An 18,435-nucleotide genomic window follows, 5' to 3' on the forward strand; every position below is an offset into this window, starting at 1 on the left:
CCTTTTCCTTCGAAATTTTCCGCTTCTTTGAGTTTCTTCAATCTTATCTCCTTAAGCTTAGTTTCTTAGGTAAGACTGTTTCATTTAGATATTCTTCGTCGTAGATTTTGGTTGATCCTCTGAATCTCAGTGGATTCGCCAACACCATGAAGAATTAGATGCACGCCGTGATTGAATCTGTCGTTCTCCTGTTTTTCCCTTCGAAGTACGTTTCTATGTTTTTCTCGATTTGCCTCGACGCGACTGCTGCGTAGCTTTGTGATCTATTTTCTCCTTTCCTTCTCTCAACGATGTCTTCCATCTTCTTTTCGATCGTTTGCCATTTGGTCTCAAAGCTATCCTTTATTTCGCTGATCATTGTATTAACGTCTTTGGACTTTAGTTGAGTGATTTCTACGTCCTGGGCTTTCATTATATTTTCGCAAGCTTTTATCTCCTTTCGGAATCCTGAAACTGTTGATGTTTCACATGATTGACCCGTTCCAATAGATCAGGGGTGATCACGACACAGTTTTGACAGACAAAAGCTCTCGATTTGTATGTTAGACATAACTGGATTTGATAGACGGGGAGCTTTGAACAAATGTAGTGTACGATTCGATTGCACTTTTTACATTCAAGTGTGCCTTTGGATCTTCCTTCTTCACTTGTAACACATTCAGATGGGCTGCAAAGGTCGTAAATTGATGCTGAATTCGGTTGTTTTCGTAGATTTTCCTGAATTTTCTCCGCCATCTTTACATCTTTTAACAACACATCCGTTCAGTTTTTATTTGACGTCTAAATATTCTTTTAGATAACACTTTTTTCAAGTAAATATAATCAAAGACTTAGCATTCAGATATTACAAAACCAATTTTATTAGAATAGAGATTTCGAACAAGCGAAGGAGAGTTCTGGTCTGTAAAGTATACAAACTGAGTAGGTAGTAAGTAGTAAGTATTAAGTAGTAGGTAGTAGGCGTTTTGTACTTGCCGATCACACGTTGTGATTTCTAATCCACTGGCGAAATTTTTTTTGGGGATTTCCAAATTTCACAGGCCGGAAAAGTTCATAAAATTATCCATCTTAAAGGGTTACGACATAAGTTGGCGCCCCAAAATAGCACCGCAAATGGCAAAGCGAATTACGCCCGATTACGATTACGTTCCAATTACGCTCAGCGGGCTTTTCGCTATTTCATAGTATGAGACAAAGAAGTCAGACCTTCGTTTACAACTTGATATTTAGCGAAATTCCGTCTTATATCAATAAACTTGAAGTCATGTTACTTCTTCATAGAAGGAAACAGGGATGTGAAACTAATGAACCTTCATTTAGAACCTGATATTTTGCGAAATTCCGTCTTATATCAATAAACTTGAAGTCATTTAACTTCTTCATAGAGGGAAACAGGGATGTGAAACTAATGCACCTTCATTTAGAACCTGATATTTAGCGAAATTCCGTCTTATATCAATAAACTTGAAGTCATTTTAATTTTTTCATTGAAGGAAACAGATGTAAAAGCTAAAACTAATGAACCTTCGTTTAGAACTTGATATTTAATACGCCCCTCTGTCTCACAACCCCGGTCGAACTTTTTTCTCAGTGAGGATAAAAATTCCTATTGAAACCTCAATGTCTATTGCGATCAAATAGTAAAATGGCTTCAAAGTTTATTGATATAAGACGGAATTTCGCTAAATATCAAGTTGTAAACGAAGGTCTGACTTCTTTGTCTCATAAAGCCCGCCGGGGGTAGTTGGAATGTAATCGTAATCGGGCGTAATTCGCTATGCCATTTGGTGTGCCATTTGGTATACCATTTGCGGTGCCATTTTGGTATGCCATTTTGGGGCGCCAACTTATGTTGTAACCCCATCTTAAACTAGTTCAATATAAATCAACGCACATGTGATTTTCCATTACAAATGAAAACATATGTTCTGACCGTTAAGGGCCAGAAAAAACATCTTTTCTGTGAGCAAAAATATATATAGTGAAGATATGTAATATCTGTCATTGTAGAAAAAGAAAAGCATTGATATAAAAATAACTCAAACTGATAAAAACGAAAAAAGTAAAGAATATTTTTGTTAATTATGTATATTTACGATTTTTTTGGGTATTTTTAATTTTTTAATTGTCGAATATGTTGATTATCACCTACAAAACCATGCGAAATCACTGCCTTCATATATCAAAGACACAACAGACTTTATCAACAAAACCAAAGATTTACATATACCAGCACACGCAATACTTGTAACCATGGATGTGTCGGCATTATATACCAACATCCCGAATGTCGAAGGCATAGCCTCCATTCGTAAATCATTAACAAACGTCGAGTCGTCTATTAAACACATGACAGTAATTTTAACATTCTTACGCCTCATCCTCACCCTAAATAACTTCATATTCAACGACAAACACTATCTCCAAATCAAAGGATGCGCAATGGGTACTAAATGTGCCCCATCGTATGCAAACATTTTCATGGGAGAGTTCGAAGAACGAGAAATCTATCCACGCATAACTAACAACATCATAAAATACCTCAGATTCATTGATGACATATTTTTTATATGGAAAGGCACAGAAAGTGATCTAAAAGAATTTTTCACAATCATCAACACAGTTCACCCATCAATTAAATTCACGACGGAATACTCTCATAGCAAGATCAACTTCTTGGACACAACGATAACCATAAAGAACAATCGACTAGATTACAAGATCTTCAAAAAACCAACAGATCGGTCATCATACCTCCATAATACCTCATACCACCCAAACAACCTAAAAAACAACATCCCATACGGTCAAGCACTAAGGATAAAAAAGATTTGCTCCAACCCCGAAGAATACAACCAATCCCTCCTCCAAATGAAAGATGCATTCATCAGAAGAGGATACAAAGCTGAAAACCTCCATAGACAGTTCGACAAAGTTAAGATTAAGAACCGGGAAGATCTCCTAAAATACAACAACACCAAGAATAAACAACAAATCGCCTTCATCACTACCTTTAACAAAAACTTACCACCTATCCGTACCTTACTGGAAAAGCACTGGGATATCCTAAACATCAACGAACGGTTTCAAGATACCTTCCAACAAACACAAGTCATTGCGTATAGACGCAACAAAAACTTGAAAGATCTACTTGGACAAACATTAATATCCAACAACAAAGTCTCAAGAAAACAACAAAAACTGAAAGGAAAGTGCCAGCCTTGCTTAACAAGGACAGGAAACCTTTGCTGTAAACAAATAATGTCAACATCAACCTTCACCAGTCAACAAACCAAAAGGACGTACCAGATCTTCCACAACGTTAACTGTAAAAGCACTCGCATCATCTACCTCCTGGAATGCAACAAATGTCACATCCAATATATTGGAAAAAGCGAGACCCAATTCAATCAAAGACTCAATAACCATAAAAGTAATGCATACAGACCACGACAAGAGACAATCCCAGCGTGTAAACATTTCCACCAAACCAACCACGATTTCAACAGAGACGCAAAGTTCACCATCATCGAACAGATCAACGAGACAGATATAGAAAGAATGAAAAGGATAATACTACAGAGAGAAAACTTCTGGATCAAAGAACTGAGAACCCTCGCACCTCATGGGTTGAACCAAGAACTCAATCTTCTCCAACCGAGCGCCTAAGTGTGATTTACACGTTCATTTTAGACCAAATTCAACTTATCAGATGGCCCCATTTACACCAACCCATTTTCAAGCCGAAATCGCCTAAAATGACGTATTTGTCCAATTTGACCTCAAATAATTTTGTATAAAAACGCTTTTTTTTTCTATAGAAATATCATTCCCTTGAGAACGGACCGAATCCAAAACATGTCGGGAAAAATCAAAATATAATAGCCGCATTCTTTTTCACCGTCCAATATAATTTTTTAATTTATAAATCATTCCGAGACAGAGGGAAATTTAGCAAAAAGTCAAAGGGAATTTAAATAGTGGTATGTGAAAGAAAAACCTAATCCAAATGAAGATGATAGAAGAAAAGTAATATTGGAGAAACAATAACGAATTGCAAAGACTCCTGACAAACACACTTCTGTACAATCATTAATACAAGCTCGTCAATATACATACAAAATAGGGACAAACACAAAACAAATACACAAATATATCAAAAAACATGCATACACACAACACAAACCCGAAGTCTCAGACTTGTGACTGGCATAGTGACTTTCCACGTGTTTAAGGGCCCACACTCAGTCGCCTTCGGAAAACATAACAGAAGAAGGAACCGACCAGCAGCTTCCAAACAAATAACAGACAACAAACAGACACTACAACAAAATAAATTACAAAAGGGCAAAAAGACACACTGTACCAACTATCCCACATACACTACAGGTGAAACAAACATTTGTAACAAATACCATCTCACACAAAAATAGAAAAAATCACACAAAAACTGAAAAAACAGAATCGTTAGTTGGACGCGAACCCGGTTCGGCGTGCCGCGAAGGGAAGACCACACAGGGAAAAGAAAAGTAGGAAATGAATGACTCCGATGCTAATGCTAATTATAGACATAAGAGTAAAACCATAGACGGGACGCGAACAATGGCCTTTTGTTCGAACTCTTTCAATTTGATTTTACTAGGACCGAGACTTCTCGACGAGGTCAAAACATTCAAAATGGCGGCCATGACCAGTGGATTCTGCTGTGAAAAGATATATAATGTGTTTATTTTTGTGATTTAGATGTGAATAATATAAGAATTAGAGTAAAAAAAATATGACAGGATCGAACTGTTCCATAGTAGGCTGTAATACAACCAGAAGACATAAAGATATCTCACGGTTTCGATGTCCCAACCCAAAATTGCACCCTCAATGGAGTAAAGAATTTCTTGCTGTTGTGACAAGTGGTAGAGTCTAGATGCAAAATTCAAGACACAAAAATGAAAGAAACAATGTTTATGTGTGTGAAAAACATTTTAAGGAAGAAGATGTCTGGCGATGTAAGTTTTGATTAACCGAAACACTTCATAAATTTAACTGTACATTGCATTGGGGGTACATTAGACATGGGAAACTTTGGAATTTTTGAATAATTTTTATGAAATCTTGCTCGTCATGATCGTATCTGTCCAATATGTGCAAGGACTAATCTTATATTGAAAATAGAATTGGTTTAATCTTGTTGATTTCCCCTTCCATCTATTGAATTGTTGTAAATATTAAGAAGGAGGAGACAGCCAGTATAATAGCTATATAAATGATATGATAAAAAGTAATATTGTTGTCAGTTGTTTGATGATTTTTAATCACTATCTTTTAGATGCACGCTCCACGCAGTTGAAGGAAGGAAGGGTACCAACATTGGCGTTGCCTGTCAAAAGCCATGCTAATCAATCAGAACCACGATCAACTTCAGTCATCAGCAAGAGGGAGGATTTCCAACACTCTCAACAGATGGAAGTCTCAATCGCTCCTCCCAAGCCCATGTTATGCTGGGTATCAGGATTTTGCTCTGAGAACCAAAAAACTTAAACTTTCTATTGTTTGGAATGTAATTGATTATATTGATTTTGTTGAGGCGAAATACAACGAACCACAGTCACAATTCCTTGTACAGGTGTATAAGGATGAGTTCAATAACTGGAGACAATGTTGTGACTTGTTGATATGCTAAAATCTTGTATAATAATAAATGCTAGATCGTAACGAGTAGAGTCCTAACATAAGATAAATCGTAACAAGTAGCGTTCCTAAGATATAACGGGTAAATATATATACATGCCTCTTTCTTTTTTTTTTTTTTTTTTTTTTTTTTAAACAAAAACTAAATATACTAAATGATGGACACGAGTAATTTCGTGTGTAAATGTCTATTTCATAACGTAGTCTTTAAATCTCTCTGGTGGTCTTCTAGTGCGTGTTGATCGTCTTGTTTGGATGACGGGTGTCGGAGGGCAGACGATTGAGGGTGAAGTGTCTGCCTGAGTTGTCTCTTGTTCAGTTGGAATTGTTTCTGGTTGATTGAGTGCTGGTAGATCTGTCCCGTTAGTTTTGGGAAGATGTTCTTCTTTTGTTTGTCGTAGAATGTCTAAATCGATGATATCGTTGCGTGTTTCGTTTGGTATTGGGCGTAAAAACTGTCTATTACGTAGTGTCGTACGGCGGCTACCATCGACTACAACACGATATTGTCGATGGGGTAAACTTTCGCTGATTACCCCGGTCTTTTCCCATCGAAGCGGAGTGTTACCAGTTTGGTTCTGAATGGAAACAGTGTCTCCAACTTTCAAATCAGGGAGGTGTCGTTGTGATTTCGTGCAAGCTTGTTGGTGCCTTCTAGTAAAAGTGTTCTCGCGAATATCAGCTAGGTCAATCCATTCTTTCCGGAAACGTCTTGGTGCTGGAAGATGGTCTCTGATGTTGCGTCCAAATAGGAGCTCAGAAGGTGAGACTCCCATGTCTGGTGATGGAGTGTTTCGGTACAGGAGAAGGGCTTTGGCGACATTATCGGTGTCCAGTGACCCAGATTGACTAATATTGGTCGTTAATATCCGTTTAACAGTCTTAACTGCAGCTTCTGCTCGTCCGTTGCTTTGGGGGTAGCCGACAGATGATATTCGATGTGAAACGTTCCAAGATCTTAGAAAGTTTTCGAACTCGTGAGATGTGAATGGCGGACCCCCGTCTGATGACAGTTCTTCGGGGACGCCAAAATTCGTGAAATATCTTCGGAGAATGTTAATAACCGTGGTAGCTGTAGCATCAGGTTTGGTTGAGGCGACCTCTGGCCAACCGGAGAAGCGATCTGCATAAACGATATACAGGCGTCCTGCCATGTGAAAGAGGTCAGCAACAGTCTGTTGGAATGGATAAATCGGCGGATCGGGGACTTCCGGTGTATCTTTGCGATTTGAGGGTGCGATTTGGTTGCATCGGGTGCATTGATTCCTGTGATTTTGTATGTGTGAGCTCATTTGTGGCCAAAAGAATCGTCTCTTTGCGTTTTCTCTCATTGCGCTGACGCCTTGGTGTCCGATGTGTAACTCTTCTAGTAGGGTACGTCGAAGAGCGCGTGGTATCAGGACGCGATCGTCAAGCATAATTAGATTGTCTACACAATATAAGTCATTTTTCAATTTCCAGTAGGGTAAGATGTGTTGTGGTAAAGTTTCCTTGTTGGTTGGAAACCCCTCGAGAATTGTACGGTGGAGATCTATGTACTCGGGGTCTTCAGAGGCTTTGCGTGAGATGTCCTCAAGGGAACACGAGTTGCTTTGTTGAAACGGAGGTGGATAGAAGCCGAGATAGCAGCCTCGATCTTATCAGAGGTGTTTGACGGTGGTGAAAGCGGTATCCGGGACATGAAGTTTGCACCTACGTTTTTCTTGCCCGGGATGTGGATTACTTGGAAGTTATACATTAGAGTCTTTTCTCTGATGTCTAACAGTCTTGGGTTTTTTAGCTCGAACAATTCTCTTTTGTTAAATATTGGTACCAGAGACTCGTGGTCGACGGCGATAATAAGGTTAGGGCATCCCATTACAAACATTCGGCAGGATTGTAAGGCGAACAGTAAAGCGAGTGCTTCGCCTTCGACTGGTGCGTATCCGCTCTCTGCGGGGGATGTGAAGCGAGAACCAGCGTAGCATGTTTTCCAGTGGTTTTCTCCGCACGTTGGCTTAATTGAAGGACACGAACAATGTTTTTGGAGAAGGGTGAAGCCGATACCAGTCTTGCTCCAATCGGTTGTGATGCAGGTTTGTCGGTTTATCTCGAAAGAGCGAACGCCTTCATCGATGCTGTCGAGGATCTTTTGTTTCGATTCTTGAAATACGCGCTCTAACGTCTCATCCCAATAGAATTTTCCATCATGTTTCAAGAGTTCTCTGAACGGAGTCATGACGGGTGCCTGTGCGAAGGCGTAGGAAACTTGGTTTACTAAGCCGAACCATGATCGAACACCGGTGATGTTGGTTGGCGATGGAAAGTTTTTAATGCCTTCTAAGATCTTTTGGTTTGGTTTGTAACCGTGTGGTGTGATAACAAAACCAGCGAATTCAACGGTGTCTTTCGCGAATTGAAATTTCTCGGGATTAAACACTATCCCGTTGTCGGCACATAGTTTAATGTAGTTCATTGTGTGCCAAAATGCTGTTGCGATGTCAGAGTCCCAAAGGATCGAGTCGTCTACACAACGTTGGACACGGGGAAAGTCATTTGTTATATCGTCAAAGCGTTTCGTATACCCGTCTCCAGATCCATGGAATCCTTGTGGTGCACGGAGGTAGCGGTATCTGCCCCATTCGGTGATGAATGTCGTTGCTTCCTTTGCGTCGTTGGCTAATGGAACGCTGTGGTATCCGTTCCAGGCGTCGAGGGTTGTCTTTTTGGTTTGCGGTGGAACTACGCTTACGATGTTGAAGGGTGATTGGCTGTAATGAGTTTCTCGTTTGGTAGATGCGTTTAAATTTTGCAAATCTACTGTTCGGCGGGGTGTGCCGTCTTTCTTGGGAACGGTAATCATCCGAGAACACCAGTTTGTAGGTGTCCCAGTGGGGATTGGTTCGACTATCCCCAAGTTTACATCTTGATCGAGTTGGCCTTTGACGGATTCTTTCCAGTGATGTGGTACTGGTATCGGTTTATGAACGGAAACGGGATTTTCGTCCTCACGAAATTGGATTTTTAGCGGTTCGCCTGTCATCACTTGTAGCTTTTGATGTTTGCAAGTGTTAAATGCACTACTCGAAAAGTACGTTTTTATCCAAACCTCTAATTGTTCTGTATACTCTGGTGTCGCTGGGAACGGAATCGTGTCAGGTATGGGTGGACATGGTGAACGACGTGAGCATCCGCACTCGGCAACGGAGTCGTCTGGTGAGTCTGTTGCATTCAATTGGCTGGTTACAATCTGCTCCGGGAAAGTAGAGTGTACGATGTTCAAGTTTTTCAGTGCTGTTTTTGATAGAAAAAATCCTTTAACTTTGTCACATAAGTAAACAATTTCTGTGGTGGTCGATGTGCCGACGGTGATGTCAGCAATGATTGCGCCTTTAATACTGATGTCGTTATTATTCACAGCGCGGAGACGATGTCGAGTATTTATCAAAGCGTTTTTACTGCAATTTAATTGCGAAAGCAGTTCTATTCCCGCTGTACATGTTTGAGCGCCAGTATCAGCGATGGCGCTAACTTTGGTAGGTTGAAGTTTATTCAAAGAAAACGATTTACAAAGTTTCTGATGTGCAGATGAGTTGAGTGAAATAGAGATATTTACTGTTGGCTGTGGGGATGGCTTTTGTTCGATGAATTTATTATTTTCCCATTGTCCGTGAGGTACGCCATCTAGTCATAAGGACTCGGTGATGCTACCTAGGAAGGATGTTTCGGCTGGGTCGGATGTTTCTGGGGCGTCTTGAATGGCGTTCGTCTTACTGCTCATGCAAACACTAGCGAAATGGTTAAGTTTTCCACAGTTATTACATTTTTTGCCTTGTGCTGGGCATTGCTCTCTTCCTTTTGGGTGACGGTTATATCCACATCCTCTGCATTTTCGATCTCCTTCCTGATTGTTTGGCCGATTGTTGCCTTGTGATTTCTGTCTTAAGTCACTACGTTTGTTGCGTTGGTAGTCGGATTTGACGCCGCTTACATCTGATTGGGCGGGCAATGATGGCTTGAAGTGCTCCGTGGCTTGGGCGGTTGCTTCGAGTGTGAGGAGGCGGTCTGTCATTTGGGTAAGTGTCTCTATGGAAGTCATTTCACTTAAGATTTTTGTGCGATGGGAGGAGCTCAATAATCCTGCAATGACTTGCGACATAATCATGTTTTCGGAATACGATATTTCACAGTTTTGGTCATCGCAGTCACATTTACGTGAAAAGTTGCAGAGCATCGCTTGAGATTTTAAGCGGGAGATGAAGTGAGTGATCGTTTCGCTGTCACTTTGTCGCATGGAGATGAATTGTTGTCGGTAAACTTCAGGATGAATCGTTTTTACTGCAACTGATTTGATGTGTGATAGCAGTTCTGCTTCGCTGGCTCTATCGAGGGCGTCCGGCCCAACAAAGTTGTAAAGCATTTCATTCACGTTGGAATCGCAGGTGGAGCGTAGTTCATTCCTGATATCCTGTATGTTTTGAAGGTGGGTCATTTGTTTGTATCGTCTCCACGCATCCGTGAAGATAATCCATTTGTTGTCACTGCAATCCGCAGAAATCGTCGGCCGGTCCGGTTTCGAACATCGGTTTCTTTCGTTGGTAGATGGAGGTGCAGGTGCTTGGTTGTTGAGAGCTACGGTAGGGAGGACTTGGGACATGAATTGGGTCCATTGTTCCTGCATGACTTTCTGCTGATTTTGCATTTCTAGCACCATGGCTAAAGCGGCGGTAGTCGCGTCGGTGCCGGCGGGGGTCGGGGCGGCGTCCTCAGGGTTCGACATTGTAATTCAAGGCGGGGTACGGCGATGTAGCGTTTTTGAAGCTGGGAAATCTTTGAAGAGCGAATCGGCGTGTGACCACGATGGCGTAAATCCAAGATGGCGGTGTGACCAAGGAACAACAACAAGCGAGAGTGTTCGAAGTATTCACAAAACGACGAAAAGTGAATAATTGCGATAACAAAGAGAATTATTGAGTAAACAATGTTCTGTAAAATGATGCAGCAAGTTCAAATATGTTTGGTGTATGTGTAATCGTATAACTTCGAGTAAAATTACAAGTTTTCAGTGGTCTGTGAAAGTTGTTTTGAATGTTTGTATAACTTACACAGTTTGAGTAGTTCACGTTTGAACAAACGAATGATAGATCCGAGACTTGGTTTGTTGAAGAAACAAGCGTCAAGGAATCGAAGGTTGTAGGTAAGATTAAACTGCTCGCAGCGCCATGTATAAGGATGAGTTCAATAACTGGAGACAATGTTGTGACTTGTTGATATGCTAAAATCTTGTATAATAATAAATGCTAGATCGTAACGAGTAGAGTCCTAACATAAGATAAATCGTAACAAGTAGCGTTCCTAAGATATAACGGGTAAATATATATACAACAGGGTTCAGACAGACCCTGGAAAACCTGGAAATATGATAAATTTTCAGAAAAATCAGGGAAACTCAGGGAAACCCAGGGAAAAAAAATTTTTTTCCCAGTCTGCTCAGGGAAACTCAGGGAATTTTATTTTTTGAAAAATGAATTTAAAATTTTTTCTTAGATTCATTTAGATTTTTGCTAACAACAAAACTTACTAGTTTTAAAAGATACTTGGCAGAGATATATTTTTTGTCTTGAAAATATGCTGGAATGTGTTCGTCTTCAATTTTAGTGTTGTGTTTGCAGTAGTTTATTCAATTTATCTAGATGATAGGTGCTAATCAAGTAGATTGTTGTGTTGACAGAGAGAAAGACACTTACTAATAAGGTTTAATTTTTTTTTAGAAATAAGTAAAAATGAGTAAGCAAGAAAAAACATATTTTCAAGATAATTGGTCAGAAATAGACGAGTTTAAAGATTGGATTGCTCGATCATCAGTTAATACTCAAGCAAGGTGCAAGCGTTGTCACAAGACTTTTGAGCTATCAAATATGGGAGTTCAGGCACTTAGAAGTCACACATCTGGAAAGAAACATAAAGAGATAACACAGAAAGTGTCTTCCTTTTTTAAAACGAAACCAGTTAAAGAGTCGTCACATGAGCAGAAATCAAAAGAGGATAACGAAAGGACAAAAAAGTCTCAAACAAGTATAGAATTGACTCTTACTTCTGCAGATGTTACCAAAGCGGAGATTCGGTGGGCTCTAGATGGTATTCTGAAGGGAAACTCGAACAATCAAAACGCTAACATCAGTCCCCTCCTTAATGCATGTTTTCCTGGTCATGAAACGATCAAGTTATTTTCACTAGGAGCTGATAAGTTACGATACTCTTGCAATTATGGTTTAGCTCCATATTTTCGTTCCATTCTTCAAGACGAAGTTAAAAAATCTGAAATCTATGTCATGTCTTTCGATGAAAGTCTTAATGATGTAAATCAGAAATGCCAAATGGATCTAATTGTTCGATTTGGGATGAGAAAACTCAACAAGTCAAAGTAAGGTATTGGGATTGTTCTTATCTTGGACATTCAACACACGCTGATCTTCTGAGCATTTTAGCAAGACTACTGAATCTTTAGACCCATCTAAGATGGTTCAAGTTTCAATGGATGGACCAAATGTCAATCTAAAGTTTCTGAAAACGTTGATTTCTTCTCGTGAAGAGATAAAGCTTCCATCTCTTGTTGACATCGGAACTTGTCCATTACATACAGTCAATAATTATTTTCAAGTTGGGGCTAAGAATGCAAAGTGGGACTTAAAAAAACACTAAAGGGGATCTGGCAAATCTTTCACGATTCTCCTGCACGTCGTGAGGATTACGAAAACGAAACAGGGAGCACAGTTTACCCAAAAGCTTTCTGCTCAACTAGATGGACGGAGAACAAACCGACGGCAGAGAGGGCTATTTCTATCTGGCCATATATTGAACAGATTGTTACTTACTGGGAAAAGAAACCACCAAATAAACGACCAAAATCTAAAAGTTATGCCAATGTAAAAACCGCTGTCAATGATCCTCTTACAGTAGTAAAGCTGAAATTGTTTGCTTACGTTGCTGGTATACTCGAACCATTCTTAAAGATATACCAAACTGACAAACCCATGATCCCTTTTCTCTATTTTGATTTGAAATCAATCGTTTTAACGCTAATGGTAATGAAATTGTTTATAAAGCCAAAGTGTGTATCTGGGGCAAAAACGGGGATGCAACTGTGTGGAATTGACCTGGAAAATGAATCGAACCAAATTAATCTGAAAGATATTGGTCTTGGGTTTGCTGCTGAAGAAGAACTTGAAAAGCTTAAAACTGCAGATCTTGTAACGGTGACTAAAGAATCATCATTTTTTAAAGAGGTCCGGACTTTCCTTATCTCTCTCATCAAAAAGTTGTTAACTAAAACGCCTCTCACATCAGTAGTCGTCAGGTTTGCTTCAATTTTTGATCCATCTATCATCATTTCGACACCAACGGATAAGATTGAAAAAAACTTGAAGAAACTGCTTCATCATCTTTTGAGTCTGAAAATTGTAACTGCTAAAAATTCGGATAAAATTCATCAAGAGTTTGTTCCATTCCACAAAGATGTGAAAGCACAACGTGACAAGTTCTAAGCCTTCTCAAAATCAAAGGATTCTCTTGACACGTTTTATTTTGGCTTATTTCCAAAATTAAATGACAACTTTCCAAACCTGGCATTTCTCCTGAAACTCATCTTTGTTTTAAGGTTCGTAAACTATTTACTTCAATACTTTGCTGTCTTACTTCATAACAGCTGACGTCTAGTTTGATGTTGAAACTATTCGATCAGCTCCTGTTTTAGCATCAAATTGAAAGTCGCACTCTCAAATTTCTCTACGTAACTCTATTAAGCATCGCCATACTTTTCAGACATATTATTAATTCATAACCATCTGATTTCGATAAAAATTTCTACATGACAAATGTTGAATTATTTTACATCTAACAGTTTAAACTCTTTTCCTCCAGCTATGGCCAAGCCTCTGTTGAAAGAGGTTTCAGCTTGCGAAATGATTCTTTGAAAGATAACATCTCTGAGCTATCCATTGATTCTAAGCATGTCATCGTTGACCATATGTTATCAAATGATATTAAGCCCGAGACTATGGATATTAACACTCCTCTCATAGTAGCTTTCAATTCTGGCCGCGCAAAATACGAAGAAAGTAAGAAACAAGCTAAGAAAGAGAAAATCTTGACTGAACAAGAAAATCGAAAGAGACAGCTATGCATCGAGATTAATGAAATAAAATTGAAGATAGCATCATTGAAAAAAAATGTGTCCTATTTAGACGATGAGTTTACTAACTCCATATTGCAAGCTGAGGACCAAAATGTAAATGAACAGTCACTAATTATTTCCAAAGCAACAGCATTGAAGAGAAAAAGTATTTCTAAAAGTGAAGAGGCTGAACAATTAGAAAATAAGGTGAAAATGTTAGAAGCCAAGAGAAAGAAACTCTGAAAGAAACGATTTATGAAGTTACATACATAAATTCATGGTTGATATTGATTTTTCCATCAGTTATTATTCATACCTAACATTTGTAGACTTTTATTTTTACCTTAGTTAGGATTACCTTTTGTTTGAAAATTATATACGCATAGTTGGTATTGATTTTTCCGTCAGTTCATTGCTTCAAAACTTAAACTTGAGTCCAATTTTATAAAAAATGAACTACCGATGGATTCACAAGTGGTTCTTCTTCAGGTCTAGAAAGCCTAGGTATATACCAAAATATGAATTTTTATGCATTCTTTTTTAGTTTTGTTTTCAAGACAGTGTAAAATTTTCAAGGTCAAGGGTTTAAATACCTTAAATATGAACGTTTTGGGACTTCAAAGTCCACCATTTTCAACAAATTTTGAAAAATTTTGAAAAATTTTGAGACTCAAATCTAATTTTGTTAAGGCTTTTTAAGCTCTGAACACGCACCTGTATTTGCAGTTTTCTCAAAATGGAAAAAACAGATTTAAAAGTTTTTTTAGTTTTAAAGTGTTTATTCATATGCAGTATTTGTAGCTTTAATTTTTACCTTAGGTTTACCATTTGATTTGTGTGCCTTTTGTTTAAAGATACATCTCTTTTGACTCTGCTTAGTTTTTATGGTTTGCTTGATACTCAGGGAAAAAATAGCTAAAATGAGGAATTTCTCAGGGAAAAAACCTTTGAAAATTGATTAAAATTCAGGGAAACTCAGGGAATTTTATTTTCGAAGGTCTGTCTGAACCCTGTTGTACCAAAGTACCAAGTTTTTATAAACCAATCACTGGGCTATGTTCTTAGATGTTACGGCTGGACGATACCACCTAATGCAGAATTTGTACAATGTTTCCCATCATTTAATGTGATCACACTCAGCGATTTTACAGTAATTTTACACAGTAATAGACAAAACACTCAATATTTTCCAAACTTAAAAAGCGCTTGGGGGATTGGCATTGTTCAAGCTTGGCGGGGGGATGCCAAGAAGGGGAATCAGACCCCCTTCCGCACTGATGTTAGTTTGCAGATGGGTATGAAACCCCTAGGTTTATTTCACACCCCCTATATACCCATCCTCTTTCTAAAATGAAACCTTACCCCCTCCTTTTTGCAGAAAATCTAAACTCGCTCTATGCGCTATCAAAGTGATCAAAGAGTACCAAATGCATACAGTCATGAGTTAAAAAAGTTTATAATATAAAATTATAACTAGCAGCTTAGCATTTTTAATAACATGATACACTTTTGTGTTTTGATGGTACATATTTTTACTTTAATACAGACTGTAACCATTTGTACATGATAAAGTTGACCAAACTCTCTGACCCCCTTTCTTATTTGATCCCCCTACAATCCCATCCCCTAGTTTTTTTGGCAAATCCTTGTACGGCCCTGAAAAGGGTCCCAAAAAAATTGACATCCCCAATATTGACCCCCTTGGTCAATCTATGTGTTATCAAGCCAATCCAAACAAAGCTCATTTAAAGTTGTGTATTTTCCAGCTGGTTTTACTTGCATCCACTGAAGTATGGAGAAATTAGTTAGGATGCGGTCAAGAAAATTGTTCTGTTTACGTCACCTGCCCACATAATATTTTCCACTGATTTTCCAATGTGGAGAAGTGAAAGAAATCTGGAAAAAGCAAATTGTACGAGTAAAGCTCTTTTTTGTCTCTCTTCTCAAAAAAAACGCCCTAATGAATAATTCAGAAATTACGTAATGAAAATACCTTAAAGCAGATGACCAGCCGTTATAAACCTGGTGATGTGGTATAGTGGTAGTCGACCTTGGCTTCTGTGCAGGGAGCCAGGGTTCGATTCAAACTTACAGCAGTTCACTTGGCAAGTCAACGTTCCTTCGCCTGGGTCAACCCATGCCATGTCAGAAGCAGCCACCGGCCTAAAATTTGAAAATATCTGTTCTTATTTGCCAGCTGGAAGGATTTCCCTTAAATTAAGAACAGTTTCTCGTTTTCCAGGGGAGAAATTTTCACTTCAGAACAGATGTATTTTTACAGCTAGGAGGTAAAAAAACTTTCGGAACAGGTACGAAATTACCAGGCGATTGATTTTATGCGAGTTAACTGTTCTTATCCACAAGGGCTGACAAAATCTTATAAGAACAGATCGCTAAATTCCAGCTCGACATTGAAGGACTTTTAAAAATATCTGTGCAAACAGATCGACAATTTCCAGATGTTCTACACAGATGGAGAAATTTCAGCTTTCACTCCAGGCAACCACTTTCAGAAGGAAAAGAACAGATCTCAAAGACTTTTTGAATTTTTTGAATTTCCCTCAGAACAGATAGGAAATTCTTAGACACCTTGTTTTTTGGATATTAAACTATTTTTTCATAAGAACAGCTTATATTTTTCCAGCTGGTCCCAATCTTCAGTAGAACAGACCACTTTTTTCCAGCAGACCTTTTCTTTAGCTCGCTAAGAACAGACCACCATATCCAGCTGAAACGTGCCTTCAGAACAGATATTTTGAAGTCCCCTTTCGGTGGATGCTTTCGCTATGTGAGGGGAAATGGGTAGTCAGTTCAAGGTGCTGACAGGACGCTCATCAGTAAGCGTCTATAGTTGCGAGAATAAGCCTCTAAAGCCTCCTGTAACTCAACCAGAAAAAAATAGAAATACATATGCAGTGTCCCTGCCACAACTAAAAAGTACACAATGCAATCATTAGGTTGCAAAGTCTGATGATTGCATCTCTTTCTAGCTTGCTGCACGGACACTTTTATAGGTAACAGCTGCAAGGAAAAAACTTAGCTAACCCTAACCCTAACTCTAACCCGTTTATTTTCTCCTTAAAAAAGGAGTCTTATTGTACAGGAACAAGATCTGCTGTCTTAAAGATAGCCTGGATATCCAAGCTCTACAAAGTTCTGAAATTCAGAGCTTGGTGTACCTAGAAGTCTATAAACCCAGGGTCGACGAATCTTTAGCTGTGTGCAATCATTGTTGTGACTTAGTGTGCATGCGTTGAATGCAAATCGAGTTAGGTAAACCAGGCGGTCAACATATAAACATCAAAATCAATAAAAAAGTTCACAGACTGGATGTCCAGGCTATCTTAAAGACAGCCAAGACAGCATAGTGACACAGTGAAATTTCTTCAAAAGTTTGAGGAAAATAAAAACTTGTTTAACATATGGGTGCTTTTTCTTCTTAACAAAATTGCACTTTCAAGCATGGATGTTGTCTGATGTCTGACCCATTTTCAATTTCCTCCAGGGGTCAACTTATGATATTCAAACATTTCAAATTTTCCAGGCAACCAGGGAAAGGCCTGTGCAGGGAAGGTTAGTTAAACCCAATCTCAAACTTCCATACTATTATGCTAATGCTATAACTACCTAGTTAGTGTTGTAGACGTAGTACTCTGGTACTAAAAGTAGGCAAGTAGTAGGGTACGTTAGCTAAAGTAGTAGGTAGCTACAGAAAATCGAATTTAATTTTTAAAAAATTGTTCACTTACTTGTCTTTTTAGGTTGTCTACTTGTTGTCTTGGTTGTTGAGGAACATTGATGCTGTCTACTTTCACTAAAATCTATTGATTCTTTTTCTTCTTCCATGTCCATTTTCTGGCTTTTCTGACAAGCCGAATACTAAAATACTACCATTGGTGGACAGTACCGGATTTCGTTTCCTCCGTATAATGTATATTTTGACCTAGTTCCGTATACTTTGTTATTAAATCAATGATATCAATGTATTTTACCGCAAAATCCATAACCATGATAATCATTGATTTAAAGATCGCGCCTATGTTGGAATTTCTTTACAAGTCTATCTGAAGTTTTTTCTTGTTTTCACTGTCAATTATATTTAGACAGATTTTATAACTTTTTGCTGTCAGAGTTTTCATTTAGATGAGACTATCACAATTTTACAAACCTACCAATAATATAATTTATTAAGCTAACAGTGAAGTCCTCTTTTTTGGCAAAAGAACAGCTCATTTCAATTTGTTAAGTATCCACCCTTTTACAAATTTATAATTCAAAATGCCAAACCCTCCTTGGTACTCCTCCCCTTTAAGGACCGTTATGAGAACCCCAGCGGTAACTCTGATCACGATATCACACTATTTTTGTCTTCAATCACGATCACTCAAATCAGCAAAAAAGTCGGACAGTCACGTCTCTAAAATCTTTCAAATCACGTCTTCATCCTCGTATAAAAAACACCGTACTGTTTTTCACGCCGGAGCTCGATTTAAAAAGAGATTTGGAAAAAATCTATTCCGTAATGCTTCCAATAGACAGTCGGGTGCAGGCGACAACTCTGCATTTTGGGACTTAAGATAGTTGCACACGACGAGGAA

At 38.6% G+C, this 18,435-nt stretch overlaps 2 protein-coding genes across 2 annotated transcripts; one reads left to right on the forward strand and one right to left on the reverse strand.

Moving 5' to 3' along the window:
- The first annotated feature begins 2,253 nt into the window (after nt 1-2,253).
- On the forward strand, nt 2,254-3,669 carry LOC136821243 (uncharacterized). The gene has a single exon (XM_067077472.1). The coding sequence runs from the start codon at nt 2,254-2,256 to the stop codon at nt 3,667-3,669; it is 1,416 nt and encodes a 471-aa protein (XP_066933573.1).
- Nucleotides 3,670-9,348: 5,679 nt separating this feature from the next.
- On the reverse strand, nt 9,349-10,590 carry LOC136821180 (uncharacterized). The gene has a single exon (XM_067077411.1). It carries the CDS (start codon nt 10,442-10,444, stop codon nt 9,353-9,355), a length of 1,092 nt encoding a protein of 363 aa, XP_066933512.1. The 5' UTR covers nt 10,445-10,590; the 3' UTR covers nt 9,349-9,352.
- Nucleotides 10,591-18,435: the final 7,845 nt, after the last annotated feature.

The sequence above is a fragment of the Clytia hemisphaerica genome, unplaced genomic scaffold, assembly GCF_902728285.1.
Source record: "Clytia hemisphaerica strain Z4C2 unplaced genomic scaffold, Clytia hemisphaerica genome assembly, whole genome shotgun sequence".
NCBI classification, from domain to species: Eukaryota; Metazoa; Cnidaria; class Hydrozoa; order Leptothecata; family Clytiidae; genus Clytia; species Clytia hemisphaerica.